At 43.2% G+C, this 16,088-nt stretch overlaps 1 protein-coding gene across 3 annotated transcripts in view; it reads left to right on the forward strand.

Moving 5' to 3' along the window:
* The window catches only part of prkcz (protein kinase C, zeta), a 140,837-nt gene extending 125,402 nt beyond the window's left edge, over window positions 1-15,435 (forward strand). For all 3 annotated transcript variants that reach the window (XM_080763845.1, XM_080763847.1, XM_080763846.1), the window contains 2 exons: window positions 558-673; window positions 12,854-15,435. In XM_080763845.1, coding sequence (XP_080619971.1) covers window positions 558-673; window positions 12,854-12,941 — 204 coding nt within the window. In that variant the 3' untranslated portion in view covers window positions 12,942-15,435. The remainder of the gene's footprint in view (window positions 1-557; window positions 674-12,853) is intronic.
* Window positions 15,436-16,088: the final 653 nt, after the last annotated feature.

The raw sequence follows: 16,088 nt of genomic DNA on the forward strand, positions 1-16,088 counted from the left end.
ATTTATGGATATATATGGATTCCATATGTTGATCCTTCCCCATCCATCCTTCCTCTTCGATGTCTCCCTTTTGACTGATACCTGTCCATTCAAACTCTAGATGGGCCTGATCCAAAGTTATTAGTGCAGCTGTGCCTGGCAGCCAGCGAAAACTAGAGTTCTCCTTAGAAATGAAGGCTTTCTAATTTCTAACTGGGCCCGAGGCCCCGCCTGGCCTTTTTTTAAAAAAGAGGTCCATATATGGGCATTCCCAGACCTGTAGTTTGAACACGACCTCGCCCTTTAGGGTCGCTTCTCGCCCTCAGGGCGTCTTAATGGTTAATGGTTATTATGTACTAGTAAAGCAGCACAATGCGATAAATCAGAACCTTTTGGGGGGTTTGTGTCTGGTTTATGAGTTATGGTGCATGTCATCTTTCCTGTCACTCGCCACTATTTTAAGTACAAAATGTATTTGTATGCCCTTAACTAAATGATGGTTTTATGAACTACTGTTGGTGTTTATGAGTGTTGTCCATGCATTATACTGATATTTGTTGTTTGTTTGTTTTAATCAGCTGGAAAAGAAACTGGTGACCCCACCCTTCAAACCTCAGATTACCGACGATTACGGCTTGGAAAACTTTGACACCCAGTTTACCAACGAACCAGTGCAGCTAACACCAGACGATGAGTAAGTAGTAGCTGTTCTCCACTCCTCTGTGTTAATGTAACTCTCCAATGGTTCATTTTTATTTCCATACGCTCAAGAGACAAATGAATACTTATATTTTGCAGTGAGTGGTACCACTCGACAAAAAGCCTCACCGTCATTAAAACGGTACTAATGGGAATAATTTATGGGTAGATTAGTCGAGTGGAAACTACACAAACTTTTGAAATGATCAAAGGACCTGAAAGGCAGACTTAACAAGGAGAGAGAGAAAGACCCCTAGGGGGCGCCGCACTCCAGGGCAGGAGGAGCAGTCTAGCTCCGTTCAATTTTCATTTCAAAACATTTCTGTCGCGGATATGTTTTCAGGAAAACTGGGCCACACAGGCCTTTTATGATGTGTTAGGATTTAGATTTTGCTATGGAGTATTAAGAAAGCGATGGCTCAGTCAGTGTTCAAATAGCTCATGGTAAACCTAATAGACATGCACCATTTAGTTTTCTATAGTATGTGTTTGTGTGAGCAGTGTCCTAATTTAGCTGTATTTTGTGATTTGACTCACTTGGAAATGCTTCAGTGGTAAAGGGATTCGCAAATGAGGTTATTAAGTATTAAGTGCTGCCCCTAATATGGGGTGCATACAATGGTTAGACAAACCCATCTAAATAAACACATGCACCCACATACTACCCAGACCACCAGGTTTATGAACTGACACTTTATGATTGACACTACAGGTCTTTTGACTGTATGCTTAACGCGCGCACACACACGCATGCATGCATGCACACGCACGCACGCACGTGCACACACACACACACACACACACACACACACACACACACACACACACACACACACACACACACACACACACACACACACACACACACACACACACACGCACAACACACACACACACACACACACACACACACACACACACACACACACACCTACATTCCACACACATTCACACACATACGTAAATACATACTGTACATGCACAAACAAAAAGTTATGCTTACATACGGGTTTAAAAAATATTCATGAATATGAAAGAATTAAATGGTAAAAAAATAGGAACCGGGAAAAAATATGTACATATTTATTCGCGACCCTCTGCTTGGGAAACAGTGTTCGATTGGAAAACACGTTAACAACACGATGCCTTTGCATGCTTTCTTCCGAGCTCGCGTCCTAGAGTTTGACTTGTGTTTTCAATTCACTTTGCTGTTGTTGTTGTCGTCATCATCGTTGTGTTAGTGGCCAGCGATTGGGAGGTTTCCAGTTTGAATCCCCCCCCCCCCCCCCCCACACACACACACACACACACACACACACACACACACACACACACAGTCCATCTGGAAGGCAAATGTGAGTGTTGCTCACCAAAAATAGCCGATCTACAAGCTCACAAGTGTCGTGATCTATTTCCGCCGTGCGACACCGGCAGCATCGGGGGGGCTCAAACCTCTAGCTCTCACGTGGGAATCCGTGGCACCACTGTGGGTCTGAATCCGTGGCACCACTGTGGGTCTGAATCCGTGGCACCACTGTGGGTCTGAATCCGTGGCACCACTGTGGGTCTGAATCCGTGGCACCACTGTGGGTCTGCGGCATGGAAGGGCGTTGCTTCAAAGGGGAGCGTATAGGCTCAGTGAAGCAGTCCCTTAGTGAAATGGTGAAAGATCACTCGCTGCATCCCCCCCTCCCCAATGAATCGCGGGGCTCAACTAGCCAACAACAAACACCCCCCCCCCCCCTCCCTAAAAAGATGTCTGCATTCAATGAAGAAGAAAATACCCCCTCGAAGCTCCCTACAATGACGTCTTTATTATCCACCGGGGTCAGTGTTTTGATTAATGTGGACATGTTGCCTACAGGGATTCAATGGGCATCCTTGTTTTACATTAACTTTGGAGAAGAATAGAGCTTGAAGATATTTTGGCATGACCACAGACGTATGTGTGGGTTCCATTGTTGCAGATGGTCTGCAGCCAGCACACGACAAACACCCCCCCCCCCCCACCCACCCCCACCGAGCCGTCATAAAATGGATTCCATGAGGCTTTGTTTCACCGTGCCAACGGATATTACTAGACTTGTGTCGGACGACGTTTGCATTTTAAATCCATGCTGGATTGATTTTTTTTCAGGCTCTCCAGTGTTTTTGGTTTGTTCCAGATAAAGGTTTTTTTTTATGAAGACCAACCTTCCCCTCCGTCCGACCACCAGGCTGTTGAGATTTAAATGCTCCCCCCGGCACTCGGTCGCGAGATAGCTTCTGAGATGGTTTGAAATGAAATAAAAACATCCCTGTTGAGCTTTATCACTAACGGCAGCAACAGGATTTTCAATACATATAGTGTTCCTAATCCTAAAATGTGGCTAATATAACAACAGTTTAACTGAGTTTCTTGTGACACTTCTCGTGCATAGGAAAATACCATCAGTGAAATGATGTGGATTTGTGTTATCGTTACTATAGGCTAAGATGCATGCTGTGTTACAGCAGCAATCCATACATTTAAGGACCAATATTTCAAACGCTAAAGGCCTATTCATACTCCAGTTTTAGGTGATAAGGTGATAAGGTATAGTTACTAACTGCTGGCTAGCCACCAGGCTTGTGGATCAGCCACTAGCCAGCACCATGGCCTGGCTGGCTAAAGGCTGGGCAGCTAGCCACGATCACATTGGTGTGTCATTCTCGCGTCGCCATATTATTGTATCGTGGTCTGACTGCTAGTAATTATACAAGCATCTATTTGTAGCGATAATGTTATGATTTGGCCTATATAGCCACGGTACAATACATGGTTCCTTCTCTAAGGGTTAAGTATGCCTGGTTTGCCTGGTGATCCACTTGAAGTGAAGCTGAAGGAGGGTTTAGGGGAGCGGATGATATATCACTATATCACTGTCATTTCGATTGGGCCTTTTGAGAAACCACACCTGGGTGTCCATTGGAGTAATGTTAACTCCATGGACACAAACAATACAGAAAAAGTAGCCTACAAAAATATGGCACTCCATCTTTTTAAGTATAAAACCGGGTATTGCTGGGTGGGGACCCACAAGGCATAAGATCCCCCGACCCCACTGTGCATGCCAACCACTGCTGTAGGTATAGGAGGGGGGGGTCAGCGGAGGCACTGCCGCTCTGCCCACGCGAAGCGCTTTGAACGCGTATGAGCGACAGCTACTGTACAACCTTGTGAGGTGGCATCTCGCCAAGGAGCCCCGGGAGCAGAGAGTGTTAATATGAACCCTATTAAATGCCCATCATCCGCCTGTACCTGTGACAGACGCCCCCCCCCCCCCCCCCCCCCCCCTGGTCTGTGCCTCAGTAGGAAGAGGCCCTGCTGGCGCATTCCTAGGCACCCATCTCCGAGCTTCAGGCTGGCGTTGGGCGCGCCTCCCAGCTCATTAAGGGGCTGAGAGGCAAGGCAGTTAATTTGAGTCAGGAATTTGATGACAGCAGTCCATGACAGTCTGCGATGCACTGTTGTGGGTGGGTGTAGTGTGTGTGTGAGGGTGCTCTCTGCCAAATCAATAGTGGAGATACCAAGCTGGCATGAAATGCCGCCGCACATCATAGAGGAGACACAAACCCCCCTCCTTTCTGTTATACCTTCTCTCTCTGCATCCCTTTCTCCTCTCTCTGTCAGCAAAGGACAAGTGGTGACGTCGCCCTCTCCATCCAGCTAGGAGGGGAGGCGGACGCAAAAAGCACCTCAGCCCACAACCCCCGCCCTCGCCTTGCTCGCGTGATAGGTTTGGCAGACGAAAAAAGAAAAAGTGAGAGACGTGCAGAGAAGAGAGAGAGAGAAGGGTAAAGCCCCTCCATGTTAAGAGATTTACTCATGGCATTAAAAACCAAGGCTTGCTGGGGGCCCTGTGCCAACATAGCAAGATGGGGGTGTGTGGGGGTGCTTCAGGAGAGAGAGGCTTTACTTGGCCTGTGCCAGCTCCCCTGACTTCATCAGTGTTATGAAACGGCAGCCTCTGCCAGCACGCGGGCAAGGAGACACTGCTGCCTGCATCGATGGCATTCATCCTCTCCCGAGTTACCGTCGCACGTACCGTTTTACCGAGGGACGGAATTGATTTACTTTTCTTCAGTGAACCTGTTGATCAATAAAGCCACTGGAGGTCGCAGTTTACCGAGTATTTTATAATGGCTGAGGGTCGTACAGTGAGGCACGACGTTAAGGCTCTAGCAGAGTGCCTCCGACCCTCTCAGCCATTATGAAATGGAGGTAAAACTGAGACCTCGTGTGGCTTCATTGCTTTTTTTAAACGGTTACACATACGGCAAAAAATACAGTAACAAAGATTTGTACCAATTAAAACAGTTAATTCACTACAAGGAAGTATAGTTCCCGGCCACCGGGAACAGCTTTTTTCAAACAAACACATAACATACTAAAATATTCGATAGAAATGTATAATTCTGGCCTGGGCCGTGGCTCAGCGGTCCAGGCTGGTAGTCCAGCCTGGCAGTGTGCCGCTGGTTCGACTCCTGATCAGCCTACTGTCTATCCCTCTATAAAAATATATATATAAAAAATAAATGCAAAATAAATTCATAATTCTTCAAAGCCAGATTTAGCTACGCCTATGAACTTTCCATGTAAACTTGCTAGCCTAACTACTTAGCCTTGCAGCCGCGAATCCGTTTGCGAGGTACTGTATGGGGAGCGCTTATTTTCTTTACAAGTGCCGCCCGAAGCCCCTCAGTCACTGAACGTCCCACAAGCCCCGCGCGTCCGTCTGGGGCTTTGTATGGAAAACAAGTGCTACCCTCTTCCGTCATTCAGCTACAGAGTTACTCTAGAAACAAATAACGCACCTGTGATTGATATTGATAGCTGATCTAAGTAGTAGATTAGCTATAGTGTCTTTTATCATTTCTACTAAACGGAAACCAGCCAATCAGAATCACGGACTATACGCTTTAGAAAACTTCACGATTTATACTACAGCGTATGATGATATCGCACACCACAAATAGAAGCCTCTGCAAGCAGCTCTAGTTTGGAGCTTGTAGATCTGCTATTTTCTGTATATAATAAACATAATTAAAGTAACATACAAATCTGCTTGGGTGATTTTCTTAGCCAGTCAATAGCATGAATTAGCATGTTTTTGCACAGCAAAAAAGTATTAAGAAATTAACACAGCCCGAGCCCTGCACAAATGGCTGCTTCCTTCTTCTCTTTAAACGGCCCGAATGTCTTCATCTCGTCTATACCCTGCTCGCGTTCTCTCGCTATATTCCCACTTTTCCCCTCGTCCTCCAGTGAGCATCTGGTAATGCTTTTAAGCCTCTTTGGGGGGAAAGAAAGTGGAAAAAATGGCAACATTTGCGCTAGTGAGCACACTGTTTGTTTTGGTCAACTCCCAAACCTTCCCCTCGCTCTCTCTCTGTCTCTCTCTCTCGTTTCCCTTTCTGCGGTCGCTCTACTTGCTCTCCTCCCGCCGACACACATACCCCCCATTTTCACACGAGAACTCACTCCTAAACCTAATCTACACGACGTTGCACAACGGCGTCCCTCAAACGAACAGATTTTAAAGCTTGCGATGCGTCGCCGTTAGCTTGTTTGTAGAAAAACCCCCCTGGCATTTTCGAAGTTCTGCACTATTGCACGGCAGAGGATAACAAAAGCGAGGCTTTAGAGCGAGTATAATAATTCCTATAAAGACTAGATGTGTAGAGGAAAGGACGTTTCTCTCCATCGCCATTTCAAACAAAGGCCCGAGCCAGAAACCCCCGCCCACTTGGTGCACCAGGGGAAGTGGAACCGAACGCACACGTTGTTTAACCTCAAAGCCTTCTACGGGGGAAAGCCTCTCCCCTCTCTCTCCCCCAGCAAGAGGCCTGCATGGTGTGCAGCTCCTCACCTCCCCCTCACCACCATAACACTCACTCATGAGGAAACGGCCTGTTTTGCCAGTGGTGGAAAAACTATACTCACATTCTCTTAAGTAAAAGTGTCAATACTGCAATGTAGAACTACTCTGTTACAAGTAAAATAAGTTTTTAAAATGTACTAAAAGTACCAAAAGTTAAATGTACTAATTGTGCATAATGTCTCATTTCAAATGTATAAAAAACCCTTGTTTTTGCATGCATTGTAGTCTATCTACAATGCATCACGACGCATTGTAAACTAGAAGTACAAAATATTTCCCGCCGAAATGTAATGGAGTAGAAGTAAAAGTGCTGAAAAGCTGATATACTCAAGTAAAGTACAAAGTTTATCGAAATTGTACTCAAGTACAGTACTTAAGTAAATATACTTGTACTTGTACTTTCCACCACTGCTATTTTGCAACCCAACTGGCATGGACGACTCTGGGAGGGGCAGCATTTCACTCATGATAGCTCTGCTGGTGGAAGGGGTTTTCTGATTGCTATTAAATGAAATGTCATCATATAGGTCATCATATATCTAACAATGGATGCCAAAACAATGGGGCCATTTCCATTTTTGTGGGGATTACTTCCTTTGAACGAAAACGTGACGCGTGATGACGTGCATGTCCAGCCCTGCATGAATAAAAATGAATCTTGATTACATTGACCTGTTTTATTCCCATTGCTGCGCATCCGTCCAAACACAATTTATGTTGATTACAGAACTACTCCGTTTTTAATCTCATTCAAGATGACATCCAGACAGTGTATTACTCGTTTTAAACGTAATCATCGCGGCAAAATATGCATCTAAAAACATTATAGGTGAGAAATAAGCCACGAGCTTTGCTGCCCGTCTCTCTGTGAACTGTTACAGAGAGTCCCTATACATCTTTAACGTTAGTGGTGATTGAGGAGGTTATATATCTCACCCCCTGCACCCACACCCAGTACTGCCTGTTACAGAGAGTCCCTACGTCTGTAACGTTAGTGGTGATTGAGGAGGTTATATATCTCACCCCCTGCACCCACATCCAATACTGCCTGTTACAGAGAGTCCCTACGTCTGTAACGTTAGTGGTGATTGAGGAGGTTATAGTATATGCACCCACACCCAGTACTGCCTGTTACAGAGAGTCCCTACGTCTGTAACGTTAGTGGTGATTGAGGAGGTTATAGTATATGCACCCACACCCAGTATTGCCTGTTACAGAGAGTCCCTACGTCTGTAACGTTAGTGGTGATTGAGGAGGTTATATATCTCACCCCCTGCACCCACACCCAGTACTGCCTGTTACAGAGAGTCCCTACGTCTGTAACGTTAGTGGTGATTGAGGAGGTTATACAGTATATGCAGCCACATCCAGTACTGCGTGACGGGAGGCTGTTTTGCAGGGTCTTTAAGGGTCAGTAATCCTGAGATGAATCGGAGCCACCTGTGTTGTGAGTAACGCTGCTGCTTTTATCAGCCAGTCGGGTGGGTTGTTGTGGGTGATAGGAATGGTATCCGGAATGCTTGCCTTAAAGGGATAGTTCAGATGTTTTGAACTCAAGCTGTATGAAATACTTTCCATTAATATTGCAACTGTATTAATTGATTGCCCGAGTCCCGTGGTGGGAGTTCTGCTCTGGTCATTTTGTGGGGGGCACAGGGGGCCACGCATTAAAAGTAAATGAATCCACAAAACTAACTTGTGGAACTATTCATTGTGGAACTATTTGTATTGTTGACCTATTTCTAAAATATTAGTGCAACTTTCGTAATTTTTTTACCCCTCTATCACACATAACTATGTTTTTTGTGTCCATATCACTATGCCCAACAAATAGTTCCATGTGATAGAGGGGTCAAAGTTGAACGAAAGTTGCGCTAATATTTTAGAAATAGGTCAACAATACAAATTACGTTAGTTTTGTGAATTAATTTACTTTTAATGCGTGGCCCCAGTGCCCCCCACAGAATGACCGGACCTACTTAATATTGACCAAAACCAGAGCAGAACTCACCACGGGACTCGGGCAATCAATTAATACAATTGCAACCACTATATTAATGTATTTCATACAACTTAAGTTAAAGAAATCTGAACTATCCCTTTAAAGCACGCTCGCCCTCAGGGTTTTTTTCCCGCCGACCTCACGCTGGCCGCTCGGTTTTACTGAGAATAAGATTAGAAATAAGTTTAGGGTTAGACATAGTTTCACTGGGGTTAAGTTTAGGATTAAGGTTAGGTTTTAGCACCGTTTTACTGACGCTAAAGTTAGGAATAAGGTTAGATTTGACCGTTTAGGCATAGTTTATTCAGGTTACGTTTAGGAATAGCACCGACTGTGTTTTGTATCAAACAATCGAGTATCAAGCAAATGTGCACTGACGGCACACAGAACCATGGATGCATAACAGCCAAGCACTGGTCATTTAATTAAGCCACATACGCATTCATATAATCAATGAGGTTTCTATTTTAATTGGGTGTCTAGCTGGTCATGTCATGATTTTATTTATATATTTATATATCACTATCATATCATCATCATCATCATCATCATACTATAATTTAGTCAATGTCTGAATGTGTGGGGGGGTATCTCACAACGGGTAAGAGGCCAAGGGCTAGTTAGTATAATTGTAATCCATCTATTCTACAGTAGTGAGCTTGCAGATCAGCTATTTTCAATGAACAGATTTAACTTTAAAAACCACCCGATCAACATAGTATTGTATCTTGTTAAAGTGTTCTTGATTAATGTATTCATTCGTGTAAATGTACACCCAGAAAATAGGCAAAATGTCACTGCTCTGCAAAAGACGTAAAAGTAGGTAATTAAAATAGCCAATCTATACCCTGGTGAGATGCAGATCAGCTATTTGCAATGAACAGAGTTAACGTGGAGATTAAGTGTAAGTGTTCTTGAATCATAGCCTACCATGTGTTATTATAGGCAAATGGGCAATCAAATACAATACTGTAGCCTACATTGTCAACATTTGAGCACCCACCAGCAGATGTTTCGCTAAGCAATTACATGTTCGTTTCTTCAATAAGGTATCAGTTGTTGTAGCCTTGAAAGTGGGGCGGTAGCTGTCAAAATCATCTTTCCATTCTGTGTGTGAGTGTGTTCATAATATCCCCGATTTTGCGGAGATAAAGCTCTCTTCCTATTAGCTGTAGGCCTACATATGTTGAGTGTAAGCCTCGTCTTTCCATTCCTTTTCCGTTTCGGCAAATGAGTAATTTTACAAACGCAAAGCGTGTGAATTGTCATTCACACAGTTCAGCTCTGGTTCAGTTTGCCCCACAACACGGCTAGGGGCGGAGATCAGAGATCTATGACGAGTCGTTGCTGGAAACTATAGGCACGTTAGCAGCGAAGAAAGCTTGACCTGCATAGCAACCGTTGCTAAACTATTTGGATTGGCATTGGACAATCGCTTTTTGGGGTGGGATTTAGTGAAGGGCTAATTATCAGAATGAATTCAATCCCAGATAGGATGATTCATGGGTACAGAAGAAACGTATTGAAATGCACTTATGGTTTTGCAGTGGGTTTATGCAATGAATTACGCTGTCCTCTTTTCAAATTATGCAAAATAATTTATGACAATACCATTTACAAATGCAAGAATAATATCCTAGCTAGTGCAGTAGAGTAGATGACACACCTCATAATGTTGACTGGTCCCAAGACATGCTGTTCATGTGTAATTCGAAGCAGCTTGCTACAAAATGGCTTTAACCACATCTATAATGTGACACGATGCTTGGAGATCAACTATTTTCAACACGTGACACCGTCGTATAACGACGTATAGGGTTTCAACCGCATGAACCGTAGTATTCTACTCTGGGGGGAGAACAACTGCCGAAAATAGCAAATCCTCACAACGTGTTAAAACACATGAGTGAGTTTGTAGATCGGCTATTTTTAGCGAGGTTTGCTCGTAGATCAGCTAGTTTCACTACTTATTAATTATTATTATTTTATTATTCATGGAATCTCTTACATTTGTTTATTTGTTTTAACATTTATAAAATTATATATATTTTAATTTCAAATTTTGTTGTTATATATCGAAATTTACTTTTAAATGTAGGAAAATGAAATGGGATTTTTCCTCGAGTCGTGTTTGGGAAACAGTGGTATAGACCAAGTAGGGTTTAAATGGTTAATGGACAATGACAGTGGTAGAGGTTTGGGTGGTGTAGTTCCAGTAACAATGACAGTGGTAGAGGTTTGGGTGGTGTAGTTCCAGTAACAATTGTGGTAGAGGTTTGGGTAGTGTAGTTCCAGTAACAATGACAGTGGTAGAGGTTTGGGTGGTGTAGTTCCAGTAACAATGACAGTGGTAGAGGTTTGGGTGGTGTAGTTCCAGTAACAATGACAGTGGTAGAGGTTTGGGTGGTGTAGTTCCAGTAACAATGACAGTGGTAGAGGTCTGGGTGGTGTAGTTCCAGTAATAATGACAGTGGTAGAGGTTTGGGTGGTGTAGTTCCAGTAACAATGACAGTGGTAGAGGTCTGGGTGGTGTAGTTCCAGTAACAATGACAGTGGTAGAGTTTTGGGTGGTGTAGTTCCAGTACCTTGCCATGATGTAGCTCCAAAGATTGGCAAGCTACAGTACCTTCAGTAGTGGCTCCGATATTTAGAAAAGTTATCCAAAATATTCTCCTCGTTGACTTACATTGTCTCAAAGTCTCTCTTTTAACACACAAAAGTACGCAAACGAAGCAGATTCTGTCTATGTCAAACGCTCTGTGTTGTTGGTTTATAGTTATTTTTTTATGCAAATGTCAACTAACTTCCTGTTGATTTCACCATTTTCGGTTACCAAAGGGTGCACAGCACACTGATCCTTGAGGTTCCAGCCAATGGGATAAACACACAAAAATAATTATAGCCGCACTCTCGTAGCTAGACAAGACTGACAGTTTGGCCTTCTTCAGGGTGATTTTATGATTTTAACATCCAAATCCAGTTACACACGCACATGCACGTGCACACACACACACACACACACACCATGTATTTATGTCCACATAAAGGGCTTCACACACCGTCTGCGTCAAAACAGCCGCCTCCGTTATTTTCAATTAACCTATCCCACACGGGCGGCGTCCGACGCGCGCTGACGCCTCGCCTGACGCTCCGATAGAAACCAGTTCTATTTTCCAGGCGTTACCGCGCGGCAACGCCTGTGCCACATGGCTGCGCACCCGGTGTGTGTTGGGCTTCAGAGATACAATACAAGGACACAAATATTTACAAGGTGCTGTACAGAATGCAATCAGCAAATCCCGGACAAATACCCACACACCCTTCAGGGGTACAAGTAACCGCGTCTTCGCCATATTTGGCGGCTACCGATAGTAGAAGAGATTGCACAGACTTTTTCAAGCCGTTTAGCTGCTTTTTTTGGCACACACACACATTTCGATTTCTTTATTTGAGTCCACATTTATAAAATACATTATCAAGGACACAAATATTTTCAGTTGCTTCTGATATACTGCGCACTCGAAACATCACGTGTCTCAGTGCTTGAGTCCAAACAAGCCCTAAATGTACAGAATATAGCCAACACATGAACTTATTCACAGCCAACATTGGTCACTTCAGTCTGTCATATTACCAACACCGAAAGTAAATCATGGGTACAAAAAGCACCTTCTCCTCCAAATAGACGACTGCCTATAATGGAGGAGATTGAACAGTATGTTGCAGGCTGCTTTGCCTTACACTTGGACAACCCTATAATCCTCAAGCCTCTGACCACTAGCCTGCATGTGGACATGGCCCAGGCTGCCAAATATAAAAACAATGAGCTGACACGTATAGCCCAGTTGTATAATGGTCTGTACTAATGGTTGGTATTTTACACACACACACACACACACACACACACACACACACACACACACACACACACACACACTTTGAGACCCGATTCACTGCAATGTGTAATACAGAGAGATTGTTTTGGATTAATAATGAATTGAATCCATTTCTAATCCATGGAGCAACTATTGAAGGTGGCTCGCTAAAATTATTACAAACATCATGGCGAGGTAACCACACAACCCAAACCTCTACCAAAGTGGCATTGTGCTCTAAGTGGTTAAAATCAGGCAAAAATCTACTGCACTGCAGGCCCACAATGAATCCACCCTCGTCTCTAGGTTCTGACTAACTGCAGAATGCTCTGGGCTCTTTTTTTTGCTCTGAATTTTTCGTGTTGGAATGACTCCCATCTCCCCTCTCTCTTCAGGGACGTCATCAAGAGAATAGACCAGTCGGAGTTTGAGGGATTTGAATACATCAACCCCCTGCTGCTATCCACAGAGGAGTCTGTATGAGGGAGAGAGACTCGCTTCCTCTTTTTCGCCCACCTACTGTCTGTCCAAGCTGCCGTCTCAGCCAAAACTGACTAGCTAGCCAACTCTCTAAAGTGGAGGAGGAAGAGGAGGGACAGGCCAACAGGGAGGACTTTTAAGTCCTTGTGACCTGTGAGCAAGACTTGAGGGCAAAAATGCAAGTATAAAGAACTTGTTTCGCTGTGGATCTGCATTATTCTGGTGGGGGTACCACCAAGCTCGTTTTCGGTGGGGGGAAAAAAATAAAAATAAAGACACTGGACTACACATGAACATTCCCCAAAACGGAGTTATGTTGTCTTCCCCTTTTTTGTCTTTTTTTTGTTTTTTTTGCCCCCCCCCTCTGAATTTCCATCTTTGTGTCGACGCACGTCTGGCTTTGCAGTCTGAACAGAGAGCTACTTCATTCAGTGTGCCATCATAAACAGGTTCGAACCCTCCTCGCATCCCTGGATGAATATGACAGTTCTACTCTCAGAACTTGAAAATGTATGTGCACTTTTTGCCAATTCTTGTTTTTTTTTCCCTAACTAGGAGGATCTAGTGAAACGAGAATGTAAAATGACAAAGGAAAAATAAGTGGTAAGTTATTATTGTGTATTATAATGTAGGTAGCGAATCCAAAATTGACGATGCCTTTTTATTGATGCAAGTGGCACATTTTCATCCATGACCATGGACTTTATTTTTTTTAATTATTCCCCAGCGGTTGGTTTTCATGTGCAATGGGAAAAAACACTCACTGGGAGACAGCTTTTTATTTAAGAAGTGCCTCAAAGATCCACCTATTAACCATGTGTCTGATTGCACTTATCTCTTTTTAAAATCAAATCAAATGTCTTTACTGGTGGGAACAGTTGAACACCAACTGGAAACATGTTTAGACTGCCATACGAATCTTATTAATGGAATGATAGTTATGGATCATAGTGGGTTCTGCCAGTCCTTGCAGAAACATTACAGGATCTTACAACTTTTAACACATCGATGAAGAATCACAAAAGAATATAATTACATAATCAGTCTTTTTTCGTTTGGTACCGACTCGTTTTTCAATGAACAAGCGTCCTTTAACCACATTAATCCTTGCGTCCCCATTTTGGAGACAGGCAAACATGTTTAAAAAAAGAAAAGGAAAACGGATCTAAAAGCTCACATTGTGATGCTTTGTGAGCTTGTAGTTTGGCTATTTCCGCCCTTGTGACACCATCTTAAAATGTATACAATAGGTTACTTACGCCAATAGCCCAACTTTGGGCATAGGCCACGAACTAGAGCTCTCCAGACACCCCTGTCCTGGGCCATTTTCTCCAGCTGTCCCCATGTGTGCATGGCCAGATCTCTTCACATCTGCATCCAGGTCACGGCGCCAGGTGTCTCGTGGTCTGCCCACGAAACACCATAGTGATTAAACTAACCAAAACAGACATTGTCTGGAACTGGTTGTATCATCATGGTGACCATCCAGTAGGGTGATTGTTATGCGAGACAGCATTATGATAAAAGGTGTGTGCTGCTGGGTCTCTGAACATAAAACTCTTCAAAATACACATCCCAGGCAGAGATGCGCTGGCATTCAAATGACTACAGCAGGCTGCGTCCCTCAGAAGCCACTGGTTCGGTGTTTTATATGCACACGGAACCCTGTAATGGCTTAAGGAAGGGCTTTATGATGAAATCTGGTAGAAAGCATGCACAGCTGCAAAGTTATCTTTGAAATAAGCGCACTGATAAAACAGTTTTTCCCCATGAACAGAAATAACAATCTGCCTCAGACGGTTCCCTGGGCAAAACATGTGATCTTTTCTAGACTCCCAACATTCGCGCACTTCCTCGAAGAAATTGAGGAGACCCCTTTTGGAGCAGGGATTATTTGATCAAATCTGACCCGTGCTCATTTGATAACGGCATAATAGGATTAATTAGACGGTCTCGAGTCAAAGGGTCTTGGTTAGCTGGAGGGCCACTATAAGCAAGGAAGAGAAACTAGGGATGGATGGCTAAGATATGGAAAGAAGAGAGAGGAGAGATAATAAAAGGCAGTTGTGTAGTCGGTAATTAGTCATATCCATGAGAGAACACACGCACATATGCACACACAGCTGGAAAATCACTTCAATATTAAGGGGGAGTCCCCACCTTTTACCAATGCCGTCTAATTTGCTGCATTTCATGAATGCCAACGTTTTAGTTTTATGACTTGTGAAGTCTTTTTGTACGCCAGGACATACATTTGTGACATTCTTTTCTTGAGGGACCAAAGGAAGAGCTGGGAGTCCTTGAAATCGTAATACACTACAATGAAGGCCATTCAAAATGAGGAAGAAAGAACCTTTATTTAAAAAAACAAACAAACAATTACTCAGTCCATGATTTATTTTGTTCTAACATTTGCTGGTTGGATGTGCTTAATTCTGCTTTAACGCATCTTTGTAAATATCTGTAATTATTAAAAATGATACTGGTTTTCCGTGAACAGAGTCATGCTTTTTTCTTCTCTCTCTGCAGGCGGTGGCAAAGAAATAAATAAATGCAAATGCTAAATATTAGTCTGCTTTTTACATCTGGGAATTGGCTTCGCAACAAACCAGGAAATCTGGAGCATTAGAGGTCTGATAATTAATTAATGATTCAACACAGAAATAACGAGAAGAAATACTTTGCAAACGCTGATTTAACCCCACTCCCTGTGTATTTACATGAGAATTGAAATGTTTGCTCCAAACGGATAGAAATTACATATTTACAACAAGAGAATTCAGTGGGTCTCACAAGTACACATTCCACATTGTGTAGACCAGTGATACTCAACCTCAGGCCCGCGGGACCATTATGACTGGCCCACCAATGAAAATCTAAAAAAAAGAAAAAAAATCTGGAAAATGAAATAAAAATAAATAAATCTGAATGAAGTTATCTTTAATTACATTATTATAAGTAATACTATTAGAGTTGTACTATTACTCGAACGAAAATAAAAGCTTGGGGGGGGGGGGGGGGGAGATGCAATGCAAATGAAAGACATATACTGTGTATCCCTATTCCCTGACATAATTTTATAGCTAAACGGACAGAATTCTATTTTATTTGAATGATGAAACCCAGCTGCCATTAATAGTTGGAAATGGA

The sequence above is a fragment of the Protomyctophum bolini genome (genome assembly GCF_963924005.1).
Source record: "Protomyctophum bolini genome assembly, chromosome: 5".
In the NCBI taxonomy this organism is placed as follows: Eukaryota; Metazoa; Chordata; class Actinopteri; order Myctophiformes; family Myctophidae; genus Protomyctophum; species Protomyctophum bolini.